Source organism: Papaver somniferum, chromosome 4 (genome assembly GCF_003573695.1).
Source record: "Papaver somniferum cultivar HN1 chromosome 4, ASM357369v1, whole genome shotgun sequence".
Classification (NCBI taxonomy): domain Eukaryota; kingdom Viridiplantae; phylum Streptophyta; class Magnoliopsida; order Ranunculales; family Papaveraceae; genus Papaver; species Papaver somniferum.
The window spans coordinates 150,402,954-150,421,217 of NC_039361.1; the positions used below are offsets into that span (position 1 = coordinate 150,402,954).

General features: G+C 34.9%; 2 protein-coding genes across 2 annotated transcripts; one reads left to right on the plus strand and one right to left on the minus strand.

The window, feature by feature from the left end:
* Positions 1-3,406: 3,406 nt before the first annotated feature.
* LOC113271567 (CASP-like protein 1F1) lies at positions 3,407-4,294 on the plus strand. Its single transcript, XM_026521462.1, has 3 exons — positions 3,407-3,648; positions 3,728-3,848; positions 3,947-4,294. The coding sequence occupies exons 1-3, from the start codon at positions 3,458-3,460 to the stop codon at positions 4,181-4,183; spliced, it is 549 nt and encodes a 182-aa protein (XP_026377247.1). The 5' UTR covers positions 3,407-3,457; the 3' UTR covers positions 4,184-4,294.
* Positions 4,295-4,403: 109 nt separating this feature from the next.
* Positions 4,404-7,157, minus strand: LOC113271566 (BRO1 domain-containing protein BROX homolog). Its single transcript, XM_026521461.1, has 11 exons — positions 6,867-7,157; positions 6,423-6,747; positions 6,290-6,348; positions 6,067-6,205; positions 5,892-5,988; positions 5,735-5,801; positions 5,518-5,616; positions 5,324-5,413; positions 5,091-5,245; positions 4,896-4,997; positions 4,404-4,717 (listed from the first exon to the last, which is right to left on the minus strand). The coding sequence occupies exons 2-11, from the start codon at positions 6,706-6,708 to the stop codon at positions 4,552-4,554; spliced, it is 1,260 nt and encodes a 419-aa protein (XP_026377246.1). The 5' UTR covers positions 6,709-6,747; positions 6,867-7,157; the 3' UTR covers positions 4,404-4,551.
* Positions 7,158-18,264: the final 11,107 nt, after the last annotated feature.

The window sequence follows — 18,264 nt, forward strand, 5'->3', positions numbered from 1 at the left end:
ACCGTAGCCGTAGATTTATCTTTCTTAAGGATAAATCTCAACCACCTCTTATATAGATTAACTTAGCCAAACTTTGTTTTGTATTCTTGATTCAAGCATAAACCAGGCTAGGTTATCTATCATACAAAACAGAATAAATTTTTGAGCTTGGACGGACGAATAATATTTTGGGAGACAAACGTTGCATCCGACTATCCCAGTCTCATCTCAGTCAAAGACATCCGACGGATGTAAGAGTTGTAACCTCTTTTCATCATGAATATACTTTGAATGGGTTCCTTCATAATTAGGTTCATAAATGAAAATTAAATATATTTTTTTTAAAACCATTACCTTCAATTGTCTCATTGTTTACATTGTATTATCCATCTACAAATAAATAAATATTTTAATAAATATATAATACAAAACAGAATGGATTTTTGAGCTTGGGCGGTCGGATAACATTTTGAGAGACAAACGTTGCATCCGACCATCCCAGTCTCATCCCAACGAAAGACGTCCGACAATCGTCGTTTCTGTAACCCCTCCCATTATGAATCAAAATTTATTAATCTTTAATTATTGCATCACCTCTTAACTCAAGATATTCAAAGAAACATTAAATGAAATCATAATATATCATACATGCATTAAATGATACGTATACACACTATTACTTAATGATTTTCTGTTCGTTTTTTGATAATGTATATGAACAATTTTAAAATGTATTTATAGACATTATTTTCGTTTAAAACAAAATAGAAAACTATCTTGTAAAGGAACACGATTTAATTTAAAGTCCGGAAAAAAAAAGAAATTTACACTAGTCATATATCATACTAAAGCAGTGTCATTACGACACGAGTTATCTCTAGATATTTATTAGAACTCTCTGTTAACCTCATGTCGTGCCGTTACGACACGTGTTATTTCTAGTACAGTACATAATGATATGTACTGCATCAAATAATCACTATTTCCCCGATCACATATTTATATGTATTATATGATCGTATTCAAGTATAAACTAGGGATTTATACAGTACTTTCACAAAAAAAAAAAATTAAAATGAAACTTAAAAAATCCTAAAATTATATCCAAAACAGAACAGAAATATGTCGTAATTGCAAAATCCTCAAATAAGTTAAAAAAGAATTTGCAACAAAATTTCTCAAAGTATACGAAATCCTTGAAATAAAAACTGAAGCATATCAAAATACAACAAATAACTGCAAAACGACATCAAAATCTGTTATACTAATTTTTGGGAGAAGAATCTCGTATTATGCTAACTCTTCTTAGTAAACTAAGGTTGTGTTGCTTATGATTCTTTAAAAGATAAGAGCCTCTTTGGTACAATTTTTAAAAACAGTTTTCAAAAATTGTTTTTTACTGTTTTAAAAACATATCATGTTTTCTTTGTTTTCATTTTCTAAAAATTATTTGGTAGGATAAAAACTGTTATGAAAACCAAGGAAAATCAATTAAATCAGATCAAATGTAAAGACTCGTCAAAGAGATAGTGATACTGGTCATGACTCACTTGCAGCCATTCCGCCGATCTCTTATTTTGTTCTGAAAAGAAGAAGAAGGAACAAAAGAAGAGAAAAGAGAAAACATAGAAAACAATAATTTGTTGTTTTCATTTTTTAGTTTTCATAAACAGAAAACAAATAGAAAACATTTTCTGAAAATGTCCTTACCAAACGCGTATTCTGTTTTCTTTGTTTTTAAAAACAGAAAACTGTTTTTAAAAACTGTACCAAACATGCTTTAAGGTTTTCGAGGATTTCATATAATTTCTTCATTGTAGATCTAGGTTTTGATTCTTCTCAAAATAAAGATCCAGTTTTTGATGATCATCACATGATTTGATTGAAGAACTAGGTTTCCTTGAATTTTTGATAGAAAAGGAAACTAGAAGACAAAAGGATAACGAAGAGGTTTTGAGAAAACTGTATCTTTGGTTTCAAAACTGAATGATGGTGGGCAGGGATGTAATTTTCAGTTTTGGAAGAGTTTTTGAACCTCCAGTTAAAAGCTTCTTCCCTCTGGACTATAGAAAAACTGGTAACGGGGTTTTAGGACTAACCAGCAAATTTCCCGAACACGATTCCGACTATAGTCTTAAAATCAGGCATTACAAGGCCCATTGGCCCAAGATTGGGTTAGCAAATTAGTACATCTTGGAGACTGCCGTTCTGGTCCAGGATGTTTAGGAAGTATTTGGTTTTTTTTGCTATCCGAATGAATGAAGTTAAATTAGTAGGTGGCCTTACTCCAACTTGATTCGCCCACCAACACTGGGGGTTTATCTACATGTAAAAACTACAAACACTAAAAGAGACAAGACAAAATAATCTTGATTTTGGCTTTGGTAATCGCTTCCAAGCAATTGTATAGTTTTCTATCCCTTTCTCAAAGAAAGATGTGGAAATGGATAGAAACCCCAATTATTGCATTTTACTAGTAACACTTGGCTAGCATGATATATAATATCTCAATAAGTGATTTTCTTCTTTTTAAGAATATATGGTTAGGTCTGCCTTTTTGGGGTTCAAGTTGAGTTCTAAACGTTTCTACCAAAAGAGATAACAGCAAGAAGCGTTTATCAAATTTCAAAAGTTACTTTTCAACCCCAAAAAGCAAATAAATGAAAAAGAAAAACTTTTTGTATTTTATTTTATAGCGCGTTTGGATATCAGCATTAGAAGTGAGAAACAGAAGTGAGGAACGAAAATATTTTGATTCACCAGCGCGTTTGGATACAGTTCTGCTTATGACTTCTACTTCTCCAGAAGTAGAAGTCAGAAGTCCAGATATTTTACTTCACAAAAAGTCGACTTTTTTGCTTCTAGAAGTCGTTCTGAAATTCCATACTCGAATTGACTTCTTGCTTTTTGACTTCTAGAAATCAAAAAATTATTTTTGGATTTGTAACCAGACGCGCTAAGTTAACTTTTATGCTTCTAAAAGTCATTCTAAAATTATTTATCCAGATTAATTTCTAACTATTCTACTTCCAAAAATCAAAAAACAACTTCTGGGGAGTATCCAAACGCGCTATTAACGAACAAAAACAGAAATCAGCCTCAGAAGTATGACTTCTGCTTCCCCAGAAAGATAAATAATTTCTTTTTTGGCATCCAAACACCATCTTAGCTGCATTCATAAATGGAGCCTTGGATTCAAAGTCATCCTTTTTCCTTATTGGTATTATGTTTCTTCTTCAAGTAATTACAAGAAATGGCTGATGTTGGCAAACGATGCCCGTGGGAATCATGACTTCATGGACATATATGAAGCGTGAGGTGAGATGTCTAGCTCTAGCACTCAAGCTAAGTATGTGCATATATGACGGCCTAGTGCACTACCTTTTACCATTTCCGTCTTTCTTCTATAAATACACTAAACACTTGACCACCTCTTCACCACTCTTATTCTTTCGTTTCTTCTGTTCAGAGATCTTCAATGGGGAGTTTGCAAGAGCAAATTCCATTTCTGAAAATCGGTCGAAAGTTTATTTATGTTGAAACTCCTATGAGGGTTATAGGGATTATATCTTCATTGATCTCCATAGTATTAATGGTCACATATAAGCAAGTGTCTGTATTTCTTGGTGTCGAATTTGTTGCCAAGTATTCTTACTCTCCGGCTTTCAAGTAAGCTTTATTGATTCAATTAGTACTTGAACTTACACAAAATGAACCCATTAACATAGTTGGAACTGTAATTGCACAGGTACTTTGTAGTGGCGAATGGAGTTGCATGTTTCTTCTCGACCGTGTCGCTGTTTTTAGTTAAACCATGTTCGAAAAATCCGGATCGAAACAAGTATTTCATCATCTTCATGACTGATTTGGTAAGTCAGGATGCTGCATGGATTTGAAACTCTCATCTGATACCATGTTGCATCAAACATCTCGGTAACAATTATGCCTTCTTCATTTTTTTTCACAGGTAGCGACAGTGTTTTCTGCAACAGGATGTGCAGCTGCAACATCATTCGGATATACTGCTCTTCATGGGAACGAACATACGGGCTGGATGAAAATATGTGATCAGTTCAAGAAATTCTGTCACAGAAGCATTGAGTCTATAGTTTTAGCCTACTTTGCATCCCTGCTCTTTCTGTTTTTAACTATCTGGTCTGCATGGAAATCGAGCAAATTACATGGAGTAATCGACTGCAAATAAGTTGGATTTGTATGCTATTACGTCTTCACCATTCCTAACTATGTAAGATGGTAATAAAAGAGCTTAACCAATAGGGGAAATTTTATACAGTAATAGATTATTTTTTTTATCGGTAAAGATTATATTAGATTTTCTTCTTTTTTTCGGTAAAGAATTGGTGCTGACGAGTTTTGAACTCTTGTAATTTTTTGCTTGACACCTCACGGCACGAATAATGTAGTTCTAATCTTTTACATATACAAATTACAAACACACATACACAAAAGTGAGTTTAAAGAAGCAGAAACAGAATTACATATTGAGATATATCAGAAATTAGAGGAAACAAAAAAAGGAAGTAACATTGAGAAAGCGATATTAATATAATTCTATGCTTGGCTCACATCTTCGCCATCTTTGAGGTGTTCTTTTAGAGTTTGAACCTCCGGTTCCCACTTCTCGCATTCCCACGCTGGATCGATTTCCGGCATATTGAAGTCGTCTGGTCTTAAAGACAACTGAAAATCCGGTAAATCGGGTAATGATTGGAGAGCCCTGCAGAAGAACCACATCAAAAGGAAAGGCGTTTAGTTATAAATTAGAAACTTGGGCCAAAATGGAAATGAAATACTCCCTCCGTTTCTGTAAAAGTGTTACTATCATTCTTTTTTTTTTCATTTTAGTAACACTTTTGCAGAAACAGAGGTAGTGCGGTTTTAGCATTGGTTCTTACTTCTCTTCTTCTAAGAGGTAACCATACATCTGAGACTTTCTTGATGCAATGTCAGGAATTTTGTGATGTAAATGCTTCATAATACCCCAAACTGGCGGAGCCCTGGATGGTGAAAATGCAAAAGAGAAAAATTGTAATTCTGTAATATAAAAAGGCCAGACGTTCAATGGGAGGTTACAGCAATCAGAAGCATACCTGGTCACTGGTTTTGCGATGCAAAAGCCAAGGCATGCTTGTCTGCTATTGGTTAAAAGTTCGTCAGCGGCTAGAAAGCAACATGCAGCAATGACGTGACTTGATGGGTCCTTGCCCTTATCAAGTATCAGGCCGTGGTAGTAATATGCTGCTGCCTGACAATTACATAGGGATACAATAAAAATCCGCACGCAAGGTTAACAAAATGCAAGAAACCATTGAAGCTTAGGTACCTTAGCTTCTAAGTACTTCCATCTGATGAACGAGAGATGTTTCTTTCCATATTCTTCACTCAAATTACTTGCAGATAGACAGAAGTGAGCCTGCCCAGCACACAAGGAGAAGACTACACAGTTAACACAATATGCCTTCACCTGTGACATGATGCACTTAGAAAAAAAATGTATGCAGATGCTAAGACACACACCTGAGCATAATAAGTTAGCTGTTCACATGCCAGCCTTCTCTTCACTGACAAAGTAGCTTTAATGCTTTCAACAGCCAATCCAAGCTGCAATTCTGTGCCCTGGAATGGTAGGATAATCAGTTTGCTAGCCAATAAATAAGCTTCCAAATCTCTGTCGAACTTTCACACCAGTAACAAAGCCAATGCAGGATAGCTTCAAAGAGAGATCGGGAAGTACCTGGCCCAATGCTTGAATGGAAAGTGCCTCTAAAATACCCTCCTGCATATCTTTCGGTAATCTCGATCTAAAAATGGAATTCTCATCATTCATTAAAAACAACCAAGATATTTAAGTAGAGCGAGCGAGAAAACAAGCAACTAAAAAACATACGTACTTGATTTCTTGCGGGAGTGGAGCCAGTATACACCGGACGCAGAATTCCAAGTATCCCGACGCTTTTATCAGTAACTCAATTGCATCCTTTTTACTCTCTGACATTGTAATCCACGGACAATCAGTAATCATTCACAAATAGAATTGTTATACAATAAGTTGACCAAGGCACAGACCTTCGGGGATACTCGTTTCGCTACCTTCCCCGGTACTCGTGGGATTTATAAGCAAAGCATTAGCCTCTGATAGTAACAGGACAGCCATCATATGTACAACAGATAGAACTTCAAACCAAGAGCTTGTCAAACAACATTCCTGTCAATCATTATTCAAAAAAATCCATACATTTCAAGAATGATATTCCAAAACATGAATCGATTTAGAGTAGAATAATCTTACTTGTCTCCCATCTAGTAAATTTTTCCACTTGAATTCTACCATCCCTTCAAGGCCAAATTCTGTTTTGGCATTTCAATAAACATGTTAGAAACGAGCAGCGAGCAAATGAATCGCAAAGACTCGAAGTCTGTACCTTTCTTGGTCAAGCCAAGCAAAACAGGCAAGTAATCCTCTAGAGCTCGCTGTAGTTCATGGATAGCAGATCCACATGTATCTTCGGCAATCAAAATGATCTGACTCCGAAGCGAAAACAACCTATCAAGAAGATCTCGTGGAACTAAACCTTTAAGCGACTTTCTAATATCGAATTCTACTGGAATTCTCAGCTTGGGTATGAAAACAACTACTTGAGGGATATTCAGTTTCTTCTTCTTCCCAATAGAATATATCTTCGTCGGAACGGAAGAAGTGCATCCCATCTTCCTCAATGGGTAATTAGTTGTTCCACAGTGAGCATACTACACGAACCACAAAATATATATGAGATCTACGTGTCTCTAAAGTAGAACAAATGCAACACTAGCTAGACAACAAAAACAGAGGAAACTAAGATAAAATTCAGAGAAGAACAGCATACCAGTCATGAAGCAGAGAAACGACCCATTGTGATGAGATGAATCAAGAACGAGAGAAAGAGGGCGGATTAAGAGAAGATAAGAAGAAGAAGAAGAAGAAGAAGAAGAAGAGTGAGTTTCAAATTGGATTAAGATAGAGACTGGAATTGAAGTAACACTGGGATCGAAAAAGGCTCACATGGACAATTGCGTAAAGATTAGAAAAATGGAAGCATTTCACCGATGATGAAGGAGGAAAAGAATTGCTTGCTGTAAATATGCTTTTCTTGATTTCGTACCGAGATTTTTTTTAATTTTTTTCATGTTAAAATTTCTAAAGTCCATTTACTACTTTTTTTTTTATATTATAGATATCAAGTTCGTTATTAGTTAGGAGTAGCCACATTTTCACCTGCTTCGCGAGTGTTAGTTCTGCAACACGAAAGCCGGAGGCAGACACATTAGTCAACGGGTGATAAATTTTAGATCATTCATCGGGGTAAATTAGAATCTAACATGCCTTGGCCTCGCCAGTGCGTCCGGTCTTCCTGTGTTTATTTAAGCTTCATAAAGTTTCCATTTTGTGTTGTACGTACCTAGTACGGATAAAGGTGTCCGGTCTGACATTCAGAAACCGTTTAGGCCGGATCGTGTATAAATTTTTGTGCTACGGGAGGCAAACCAAAAGCCTTCAGTCCTATTGTCGAGATGACGTGAATGCATCGATGACTGTTGGTTCTTAAATACAGTAGAAACTTTATAAATTAATGCTGTCGGGACCATCAAAATTTATTAATTAAACGAGATATTAATTAAACGATAAATTAATATTTATTAATTTATAAATAAATTTCATATCAAATAATTAGTTTATATACAAACAAGATACCATATCTATCCTTTATATTTCCTATATAAATACAATCAATATCAAATCATATTTTTATAAGCATAATATCCAATCCTACAAACACAATATCAATATTAAATCATTATTTTTAATAAACACAACAATATCAAATCGTATTTTCTAAATAGTTTTTTATCAAAAAAACATGTATATTTCATATAGAAATACAATATGAAATCATACTACTAACAAATAAAAAAATAATTTATATAAATACAATATGAAATCATACAACACAAACAAATCATACACACAAACATGGCTTCTCATCTTAAAGGTGTTAAAAATCAACAATGACCCATGAAATTCGTAGAGCATTATTCAAGCACAAGAAAAATAATCCAACAACACAAAAAATTCTCACAATGATAAGAAAAATTAGAAATGAAATTCAATGTGGTATTGAATTTTGCAAAAAACATGAGACAATTAAATCATTTTTCAAAAAGTCTTCTTAAATCATCAATGTATTCAATGCATTATTAATTTATATTTCATATGGGGCCCACATAAATAATCAAAAAAGTAATTATTTTATAATTTTAGCGAGTTATTAATTTGAAACGTTGTTCCCGATTCGGGACCGACAAAAATATTATTTAAAAAAATTTATTAAATAATCGAGTATTAATTAAAAGAATTTCTACGATATACATGATATTTATAATCAACAAAATCACGTGTAGCTAAAGTTTTAGTTCTCATATCTCCCGTAACATGACTAGTTTGAAGGCGAAGTAATTAAACATGGCAAGTATATTGTATATATGATCCCTGCCGGATTGCCGGAATTCTGAATCTGATATGCAAATAGCATATCATGCTGTTGTTTGCATACAACGTTACACATATCTTATTTTTGATGATTAACATTGCATGTACACTATGGGGAAACGTGCTGTTCCTCTCTGAGTTTGAAAACTAAAAGGCTAAATAAATAGTCAAACACAAGTATCAATAAAGGGGTTGCCAAGTCTTTATGAAGCAATGCTACTAGGCATTAATTTGTGGTCCTTGTCATGTTAAAATTAAGACAAAATCATTATTAATCTCATCTGTTTTCTTTTAATAAGAAAGGAGGTGATTGGTTTACGTATTGGGAATTTGGGATAATCACCTGGCTAGATCATCATTTATTAGAGCAACTCCAATGGGCATAGCCAGATTTGATTGTTTGCCGAGCCAAGGTGGATAGATAAATTTAATTTCGAATATCGAGATAAATCGAATCGACCATTGCTCTGTATGCATCAAGGCTCGGATCAATCTGAGCTGAGTCTCGGCTCAGACAGAGACGGTTGCACCAACTTGATTCAACAACGGTCATATTTTAACAGGAAGAAAAAAAACGACTATTTCTTCAACACTATAAATCATACTAGTTCAATCCCTACTTACGGTAATTTCATTCTTCTCTATATATATTTCAAAGAAAAATCATTTTTCTTTATACCTCTTCGATACAAATTCAATCTTCTCTACATATTTTCAACACAAATCCAACATCCATTTAATTACTATGCCTCGATCTCAAGATATTAGTCTACAAGGAAATAGAAAACCACCTATTTTTTTTTATTCATTTTATTTAATAAAAAAAATTATGTGCTAGGAGGATTCGATCGCGTGATGTTCATCTCCAACTCAACTCCACTTACCAACTGTGCAAGCTCATTTATGCAAAACAAGCTAACTAAAATAAAAATGTCAGTCCATCTCATCCACTCAAGTCCTAATTGAATTAAATGGAGTTAAGATAGATTCAAACTAGACGTACATGCATACAACAGTTGTGCATATTTGAGGAGACCATGAACTTAAGTCCTAATTTTTCTCAGCGTATAACAACTCCATATTCGCAGGACGTAGTGCTACAAACACAAGTAACCCTCGGGTAACAATCTCCATATTGTCCAGTGCAATGTTCTCTAATTGTTCTAGTGCAACAATCTCCGTATCGTCAGGCCAGTCACCAAACTCTCCAGGGTTATCGAGATTATAGGAGACCATTAAACTTCAATGACTCTCCAGCTGATTTTTTATGTTCATGGTTTGTAAATCAGAGTGAAGGACTTGATGTTGAAGGGTATCATCCTACAGGATCATATCGAGGGTCTCAATCTGCAGGATCATATCAAGGACTTGGGAGTTTGATGCAGGAGGGCACGTACTACAACAACTGTAGTGGAGCCGAATAGTAAAAACTATTCTTTATTTTAATTTTTGTGAACTAAAGTTATAATTAGTTAATCTACTTATATAGCCATCACATGTAGTCAGTACTAATTTCTCTAGAAAGTAAATTAAAACTTAATCTGAGACGTTCATTTAATTAAAACTTAAAACAACTATATCAATATCTTGCTCGAGTAGCATGTGTAATTTTCAATACCCTAAACGAAATATCAAAAATTCCTTTAAGATTGCGTAATGATTTTCACAAGTAAAATTTATTCCTTTCCATCCCGAGCTTGTAATACAAAACATCAGCATTTGTCTCACCCGCTAGATCATCATTTATTAGAAGAAAAGATGAAATTGTGGATATTTTAATATGCTCAGTCTTTTATGATTCACTGTTATATTTCTTTTATGCCCATTGAGTTACATAGATACCCGGAGACTATAGGTGCAATAAATAATCAACTCAACATCTACTGACCAATCTGACATAGTGCTTTCTATATTCAGCAGTTCTGTATGAACTGTAGTTAAAGACAAAGGAAAAACCGCACATTCACATAATGGCTGGGCCCCACCCTAGAGAAAAACATTGGGTCCTATATTTGTGTCTGATTTGTGAGTATGCGGTTTTTTCATTGTTTAGTATCACGGTTCAAACAGAAATTATGTTCTTCATTATACCTAGCAATTCTCACACTTTACATTCTAAACTAGACCAAGTAACTAGTTTAGTTGAATCCTCACTTTCCTCATCTGTTGATCTAAGCCCAGATGATATAACCCAACTTGATCTACATCCAACAACAGTTCCTTCACCAGCTGAATCTAAATTCAGATATTTTCTACATCTACCAGCTAGCCCAGACCTAGCACTTAACAACGAAGAATTTCGATCTAAGCCAATAACAGACAAAGAAGCATACTCGGGAAGTGATGATCTGGTTACGATACCATGAAATATACCACTTTATGATCTAGTAAGATCCAATTTTTCTTTAGTACAACTTGACGATTGTTAAATCATTTCTCGGTCGAACTCGCATGCATTGTTATCTCAAGCATGTTTGCCAATGTTAGTGATCAAAACTATAAGTCTTGATTTCTAGTCTATTATAGCTAAGTATCGGACTAGGATAGAAAGTAGTTGAGCTCAAGAACTTCATGGCGATTCATCATGCAAGTAGAAGAACTACTCAAGGAACCGGTGGAACTTCTCTACAAAAATGTATGTGAAGACTTGAACTTATCTATCACTCAAAAGTCTATCTACTCTATCTCCTACTCTTTGAGACAAGAAGTCGTATGCTATATATATATATATATATATATATATATATATATATATACTTGGATTATACACATTTGGTATTTCGAGCAGAGTATACCTCACCTATCTATTTGGTATTTCGAGCGGAGTATACCTTGCCTATATATATCTCGAGTCGAGTATATCTCGCCTATCTATATCTCGAAATATGTGTTGGTAAGCTTTTCGCTTTGATCAAGTTTATCTTTACTATGTGACGAAAGTCATGATATGTTTCAATCATCTTGAAAATTCCTTTGACGAGAAATGGTGTAACAACTATATAACATCCTCTAAGAATGTTTCAATGATTGAAATGTGACTTTGGATTACATAACTAATGGTGGACATAAGCATTGTTTTGGAAACACATTTATGTATAAGTCCTATTCCTTGAACCAAAGTTTGCGAACTTTGTTGATCAAGAGAACCGGAAGAATGGCGTGAGCCAAGTCCGCGAACACAGTCCGCGAACTGCCGAAGTTCTCAAACCCGAGGATTTCTGCTGGAGTAGACAAACTACTTGCGTGAAACTAAGTCCGCGAACCGGCGAAGTTCTCATCCCCGAGAATTTCTGCTGGAGTTTGTAAACTCTTCGCGGTAACCTAAGTCCGCGAACTTAGTCTGCGAACTTGAGAAGGTTATATATCTGAAGATGATTTCTGAACTTAAACTTAAAAATACTAAGGAATGCAGTTTGCAAATCGTGGCTATAAAAGTTCATGAACCGATTCAAGTGAATCAAATCATCTTTGCTTCAATTGTGTCTTGTGTAGTACATAAGATTTCCTTGCAATTGAACAACTCTCTAACTAGTTCATTTGAATTCATTAGAACTAGTTATGGTGAAGAAGAACATGGTTGATATGAAATTCTCAAATGGCTAACCTTTTGGTTAAATATTGTTGAACCAACAAGTGCATACCTTTGGGTACGGTTAACAAACCTAAAAGCGTGCATTGTAAAGTGTGTGTAACAAGCTAAGTTTTCGATCTAACGGTTGAGAAATATTAACTTGAATCTAAATCACGTTTTCATCTAACGGTGAATGTTGAATGCTTTTTTACTAAGCTAACATTGATTGCAAACCCTGATTTCGAAGATTATATAAAGGAGACATCTAGTATTGTGCAAAACTAATCCCCACACCTTACGTATGATACTAGTTTGCGTGCTAGATTCGATTCTCCTTTAACCTTTGGTTTTCTTCTTCTAAAACCAGGTTAACGACTTAAAGATTCATTGGGATTGTGAAGCCAGACCGATACTACTTTTATCGCAGTTGTGTGATCTGATCTTGCATCTTCTATCATCCGAGTACAATCAGATTGATTGTCTTGAGATTGATATCTCCGATAAGCAAGATATAAAAAGTAATCACAAACATCTTCATCTCGTTGTTTGTGATTCGGCAACATCTTGTTTCGCTACCATACAATTAAGATTGTTGTGAGGTGATTGATAACTCTAGGCTGTTCTTCGGGAATATAAGACCGGATTATCAATTGGTTCCTGTTCACCTTGATTATTATCAAAAGACGGAACAAAACCTTTTAGGGTTTATCTGTGGGAGACAGATTGATCCTTTGATAGACTTGTCTGTCTGAGACAGATTTGTTTATTGTCAAAACCTGAGATTTTGGGTCGTAGCAACTCTTAGTTGTGGGTGAGATCATCTAAGGGAATCAAGTGCGCAGTATCCTGCTGGGATCAGAGGCGTAGGGAGTACAACTGTACCTTGGATCAGTGGGAGACTGATTGGGGTTCAACTAAAGTCCAGTCTGAAGTTAGCTTGGAGTAGGCTAGTGTATGTAGTGGCTTAATACAGTGTGTGTTCAATCTGGAATAGGTCCCGAGGTTTTTCTTCATTTGCGGTTTCCTCGTTAACAAAATTTCTGGTGTCTGTGTTATTTCAATTTCCGCATTATATTGTTTTATCTTTATAATTGAAATAATACAAGTTGTGCGTTTAGATCATCAATTAGAATAATCCAACCTTTGGTTGTCGATTTATATTGATTGATCCTTGGATATTGGTCTTTGGTACCATCCAAGTTATTCCTTGTATTTGATTACAACTCGCAGTTCTTGCTTGAGTAAATCAAATCAAGAAGATAGATATAAAATCGTTGATATACTGTTAATTGATTGAGTCTTGTTGGTTCTCTTAAAAGTATATTTGAGTTTGTCCATACAGATTTCTAAGCGAAATATTGGGTGATGTTGTTAGACCCCCACTTTTTCAATTGGTATCAGAGCAGGAAAACATGCTCAAGACCTTACAAGTATGTGTTTGTAGAAATCTGAGTCTGAGGACAGAATCTTACGCATACCAAGATGCCTCCTAAAGCTTTCAACCATGTCAGTTGTCTCGAGAATACCTCAAAGGATTGCTCCTTAGTTGATTTTTCCGAATCCCGAGGTAGGAAGATTGTCTCATCTTGTGTTGATCACTCTTCCTCCAATGAGACATTAGACACAACGGCAAAAGCTGAAATGTAGCTCGCCAGAATCGCAAGAAATTCTACTGAGTTTGTTGATCTTCAGAATCATGATCAGCTCATCGATGATTTTGGAAAGTCTATTGATCGAGAACGTGTACTCTATAACAACATTGAGTCCTTTTCTAAACATATTGAGAAACTTCTTCAAGAAAATAATCTACAGCGTGAAAAGATTTGTGATCTTGAAAAGATTGTCAAAGAAGGCTCAATTAGAGAAAAACGTTTAATCAAGACGCATTCATCTGATCTTGACAGTTTTCGTGTTGAAAAAGAAAATCTAGAAGCATCACTTTTACTAGCCCATGAACAGTGTATGACCTTGGAAAAGGAAAACTCTGTCTTAAGGAAAAATTCTTCTGTCCCAACTGTTCCTCTTGACATACAGTACATGAAGAAATATCCTCCAGAATAAGATTGTGTCGAGAAAAGTTTATATAATTTACAATTTTCTCACAGGGTTGTAAAGTTAAAACAGATGCCGTCTATTGCGTCTTCTCCACGAACCTGTACTTTCTGTGGTAAAAGAAATCACTATGCTATCCGTTGTTTTTCCAGGAGGAAACAAATTTCTAAACTTCGTAATTTGCTTCTTTCCACTGTCAATGGAGTAAATAGTCAGTCGACTACTGCAGTGAACCTCATGCTCACAGGAAACCAGGCATCTTATAAAAATGATCTCTTTCCTAGAAATCATTACATGACTTTGGTGCATTCTAGGGGTATAAATTCTTGTGCTGCTAATGAAAGCATGTTCTGTGATTATAAGAACAACTCTTGTAAATCTAAGTCTAGAGTATGGAGAGCCATTTCAGAAAATCCTCTAGAACCGGTCTCTAGAGGTTCTAGACTCAGTATTCAGAAAGCCTCTTTTGTTGAACTTTCGGGAAGGGATGTGAGAAATTTTCCTATATTTGGAAACTGCCAAGGAAAAACAAGAAATACTGAGGTCAAGTATCCTGGTGGAAATCACAACTACTCTCTCAAAACCTATGGTGAGACTATGTCTCCCTCTGCTACTTAGTAGCAGAAAGTTCCGTTCTTGTATCTAACTTTAAGGATACAAGTATGATGTTTGAGAGATGCTCAAGTGATTAGCTGATTTTCATCAGTTTGTATGTTTGATATCTTATGAGTTGAGTTTTTAGCATTTCTTTCTTTCATCACTCTGACCTTTCTTTTTAGGGCTGGAGAAATTTTGAAAGCAACACAATATGCAGTTTTCCTGGTTGGGTTCAGTTTTTGACGTATGACTTAGTCCACGAACGTCCATATCTCCTCAAGGAACTCTAGGGTTTCTATATAGGGTGTACACTTGAACATATATATATCTCATATATGCGTTCATTAATGTTCAGAAAGGAACTCGATGGAAATTGTTCCCAAGGAAGAAGTTAACTCTACTGTAGAGGATGATCTCAAAGGAAGTGATCATGCTCAAGATTTTATTCTGAAGAAGATGCTTGAAAGGAAAGAGTATAACTCTTGGATTGGAGAACCTGTCAAGGATTTAATTCTCGTTTAGAATGAAGTAAATAACGAACTTGCTAACCTTCAACTGCAGATAAACCAACTTATTGATGGACAGGCAAAAATCCTTGGTACTCAGAACATCTTGATCAGGAATCAGAAGAAAGTTAGTCTTGACTGCGCTAAGGCTCGACACTTTGTTCGCATTGTTGATAGAAAAACTAACGTTCCGACTAATGAACATGGTGTCTCTACGGTGAACAAAATCAAGGATATTAATGGCTCCTATTTCGATGGACCATTCCAGAGGTATGAAATCATCAAGGAAAACTGAGTTTTATTAGTTGCCTAGTAAGTCTTCTTTTTGGTTTAGTTGGAAGAATAACTAGTGCTTTGAATAACAATGATTGTGACTACACATAGCTATTATTTTTCATCTTCTTGTTCTTTTTTAGGTTTATTTGGTATTAAATTCTAAAAACTATTTGGAGGATGATGTTTTTGCAGTATTAATCTTTATGATTTGATATATTGTAATTTGTTATGGGATATTGGTGTTTACGTCCGTGAACTATGTTTGTCCCATACTTTGTCAAAGGTAAAGTCATTCGTGATTGGTATTCACATACTGATAAAAGAATGAATGGACTTTTGACAAATACAAAAGTTAAGCCTATATTGTCAAATATTTTGATGGAAGATAGGTTAAAATCTTTTGTTTTCAAGGATTATGTCTATTAATTGTCGTTATGCAAATAATGATTGAAGATAGAATGAATCCTTGTGTATTCCGCAGTATTGATCATCCCTGATCCATATTTTTATGTATTACTATGAGGTTCCGTAATGCATCTTATGTTGAGCACTATATAACCAAGTTGATTTATTAGCTTAGTTGGTGTTCTGTGAGATATGTTATGTCGAGCATATTGAACTAAATTAATCATCTTGTTTGGTTACTTAGTTATTGCTCCGTAAGTTTTCTTATATCGAGCAAAACAAATGACAATTAAATTGATTACTTTTGTGATTAGTTTGGTTGTGTATTCCAATTAGATTAATTATGGGTTTTCTTGTAATTAATCTAGTTGAGTATTTTCGTGTCTCCATAAGTTCTCTTATGTTGAGAACAATCAATTGAATTGATCACCTCTTGTGTTTAATTTGATTGCATATTCCTATTAAATTAATCATGGGTTTACTTGTGATTAATTTGATTGAGTTTTTGGAGATAGAAAATCATTCTTATGGTTTTTGGTGTCCAATAAAATCCTTCTTTTCTTTTGAAATTAAGGTCGCTCTTTTTGTTCTTTCGGGAATGACATCAAATGGGGGAGAGTTCTTTTGAACTTGTGCTTAATGGTCATATCTTGAGGGGTGTGCGGATGTGGAATTTTAGAGGGATTATCTTGTATCTTTAAACTCCTTGATGAATGCATTTAACTTCGGCTTTATGATTGCATCTAAATTAGTTGGTATGTATTTTTTTTCCTTCTTTCATGAAATGTCTCTCTCGGAAATTTCATTATGATCCCGTTCTTGTACCTTTTCCAATTTTATTGACAAAAAGGGGAAGAATAAATATGTAGCTCATACTAAAAATACATATGGTTTTCGGATCATTATGTAAGGGGGAGTAGTTTCCATGTGAGATGGAGTATTGACTAAGGGAGAGTTATACATATCACCATAGCATTATTGTTGAAGTTGTGATACAATTGAACTTTGACGCTGTGTAATAATACTATGACACTGTATAACAATGATCGATAACTATGTTTTCTCATTGTTATAGCTACGGATCTTCAACAACGGAGATGCTAAACTTACAACCTTTGGGATCATTGGAGTACTTGGAAGTGACGAAGATTTCGAGGAATGTTGAAGATTAAACATGTGGAATAGGAGCTACTAAAGTTTCTTTATCTTTTTTGTATTCCATATATATTGATAGTTTTGTCACTAAAATTGACAAAGGGGGAGATTGTTAGAGCACCGCTCGGTCGAACTCGCATGCGTTTATATCTCAAGCATGTTTATCAATGTTAGTGATCAAAACTATAAGTCTTGATTTATAGTCTATTATAGATAAGTCTCGGACTAGGATAGAAAGTGTAGTTGAGCACAAGGACTTCATGGCGATTCATCATACAAGTAGAAGAACTACTCAAGGAACCGGTGGAACTTCTCGACAAAAAGGTATGTGAAGACTTGAACTTATCTATCACTCAAAAGTATATCTAATCTATCTCCTACTCTTTGAGACAAGAATTCGTATGCTATATATATATATATATATATACTTGGATTATCCACATTTGGTATTTCGATCCGAGTATACCTCGCCTATCTATATCTCGAAATATGTGTTGGTAAGCTTTTCGCTTCGATCAAGTTTATCTTTACCATGTGACGAAAGTCATGATATGTTTCAATCATCTTGAAAATTGCTTTGACGATAAATGGTGTAACAACTGTATAACGTCCTCTAAGAATGTTTGAATGATTGAAATGAGAGTTTAGATTACATAACTAATGGTGGACATAAGCATTGTTGTGGAAACACATTTATGTATAAGTCCTATTCCTTGAACCAAAGTTTGCGAACTTTGTTGATCAAGAGAACCGGAAGAATGGCGTGAGCCAAGTCCACGAACTCAGTCCGCGAACTGCCGAAGTTCTCAAACCCGAGAATTTCTGCTGGAGTTGACAAACTACTTGCGTGAAACTAAGTCCGCAAACTCAGTCCACAAACCTGCGAAGTTCTCATACCCGAGAATTTCTGCTGGAGTTTGTAAACTCAACCCGGTAACTTAAGTCCGCGAACCTAGCCTGCGAACTTCAGAAGGTTATATATATGAAGATGAAATTGTGGATATTTTAATATGCTCAGTCTTTTATGATTCACTGTTATATTTCTTTTATGCCCATTGAGTTACATAGATACCTGGAGACTATAGGTGCAATAAATAATCAACTCAACATCTACTGACCAATCTGACATAGTGCTTTCTATATTCAGCAGTTCTGTATGAACTGTAGTTAAAGAC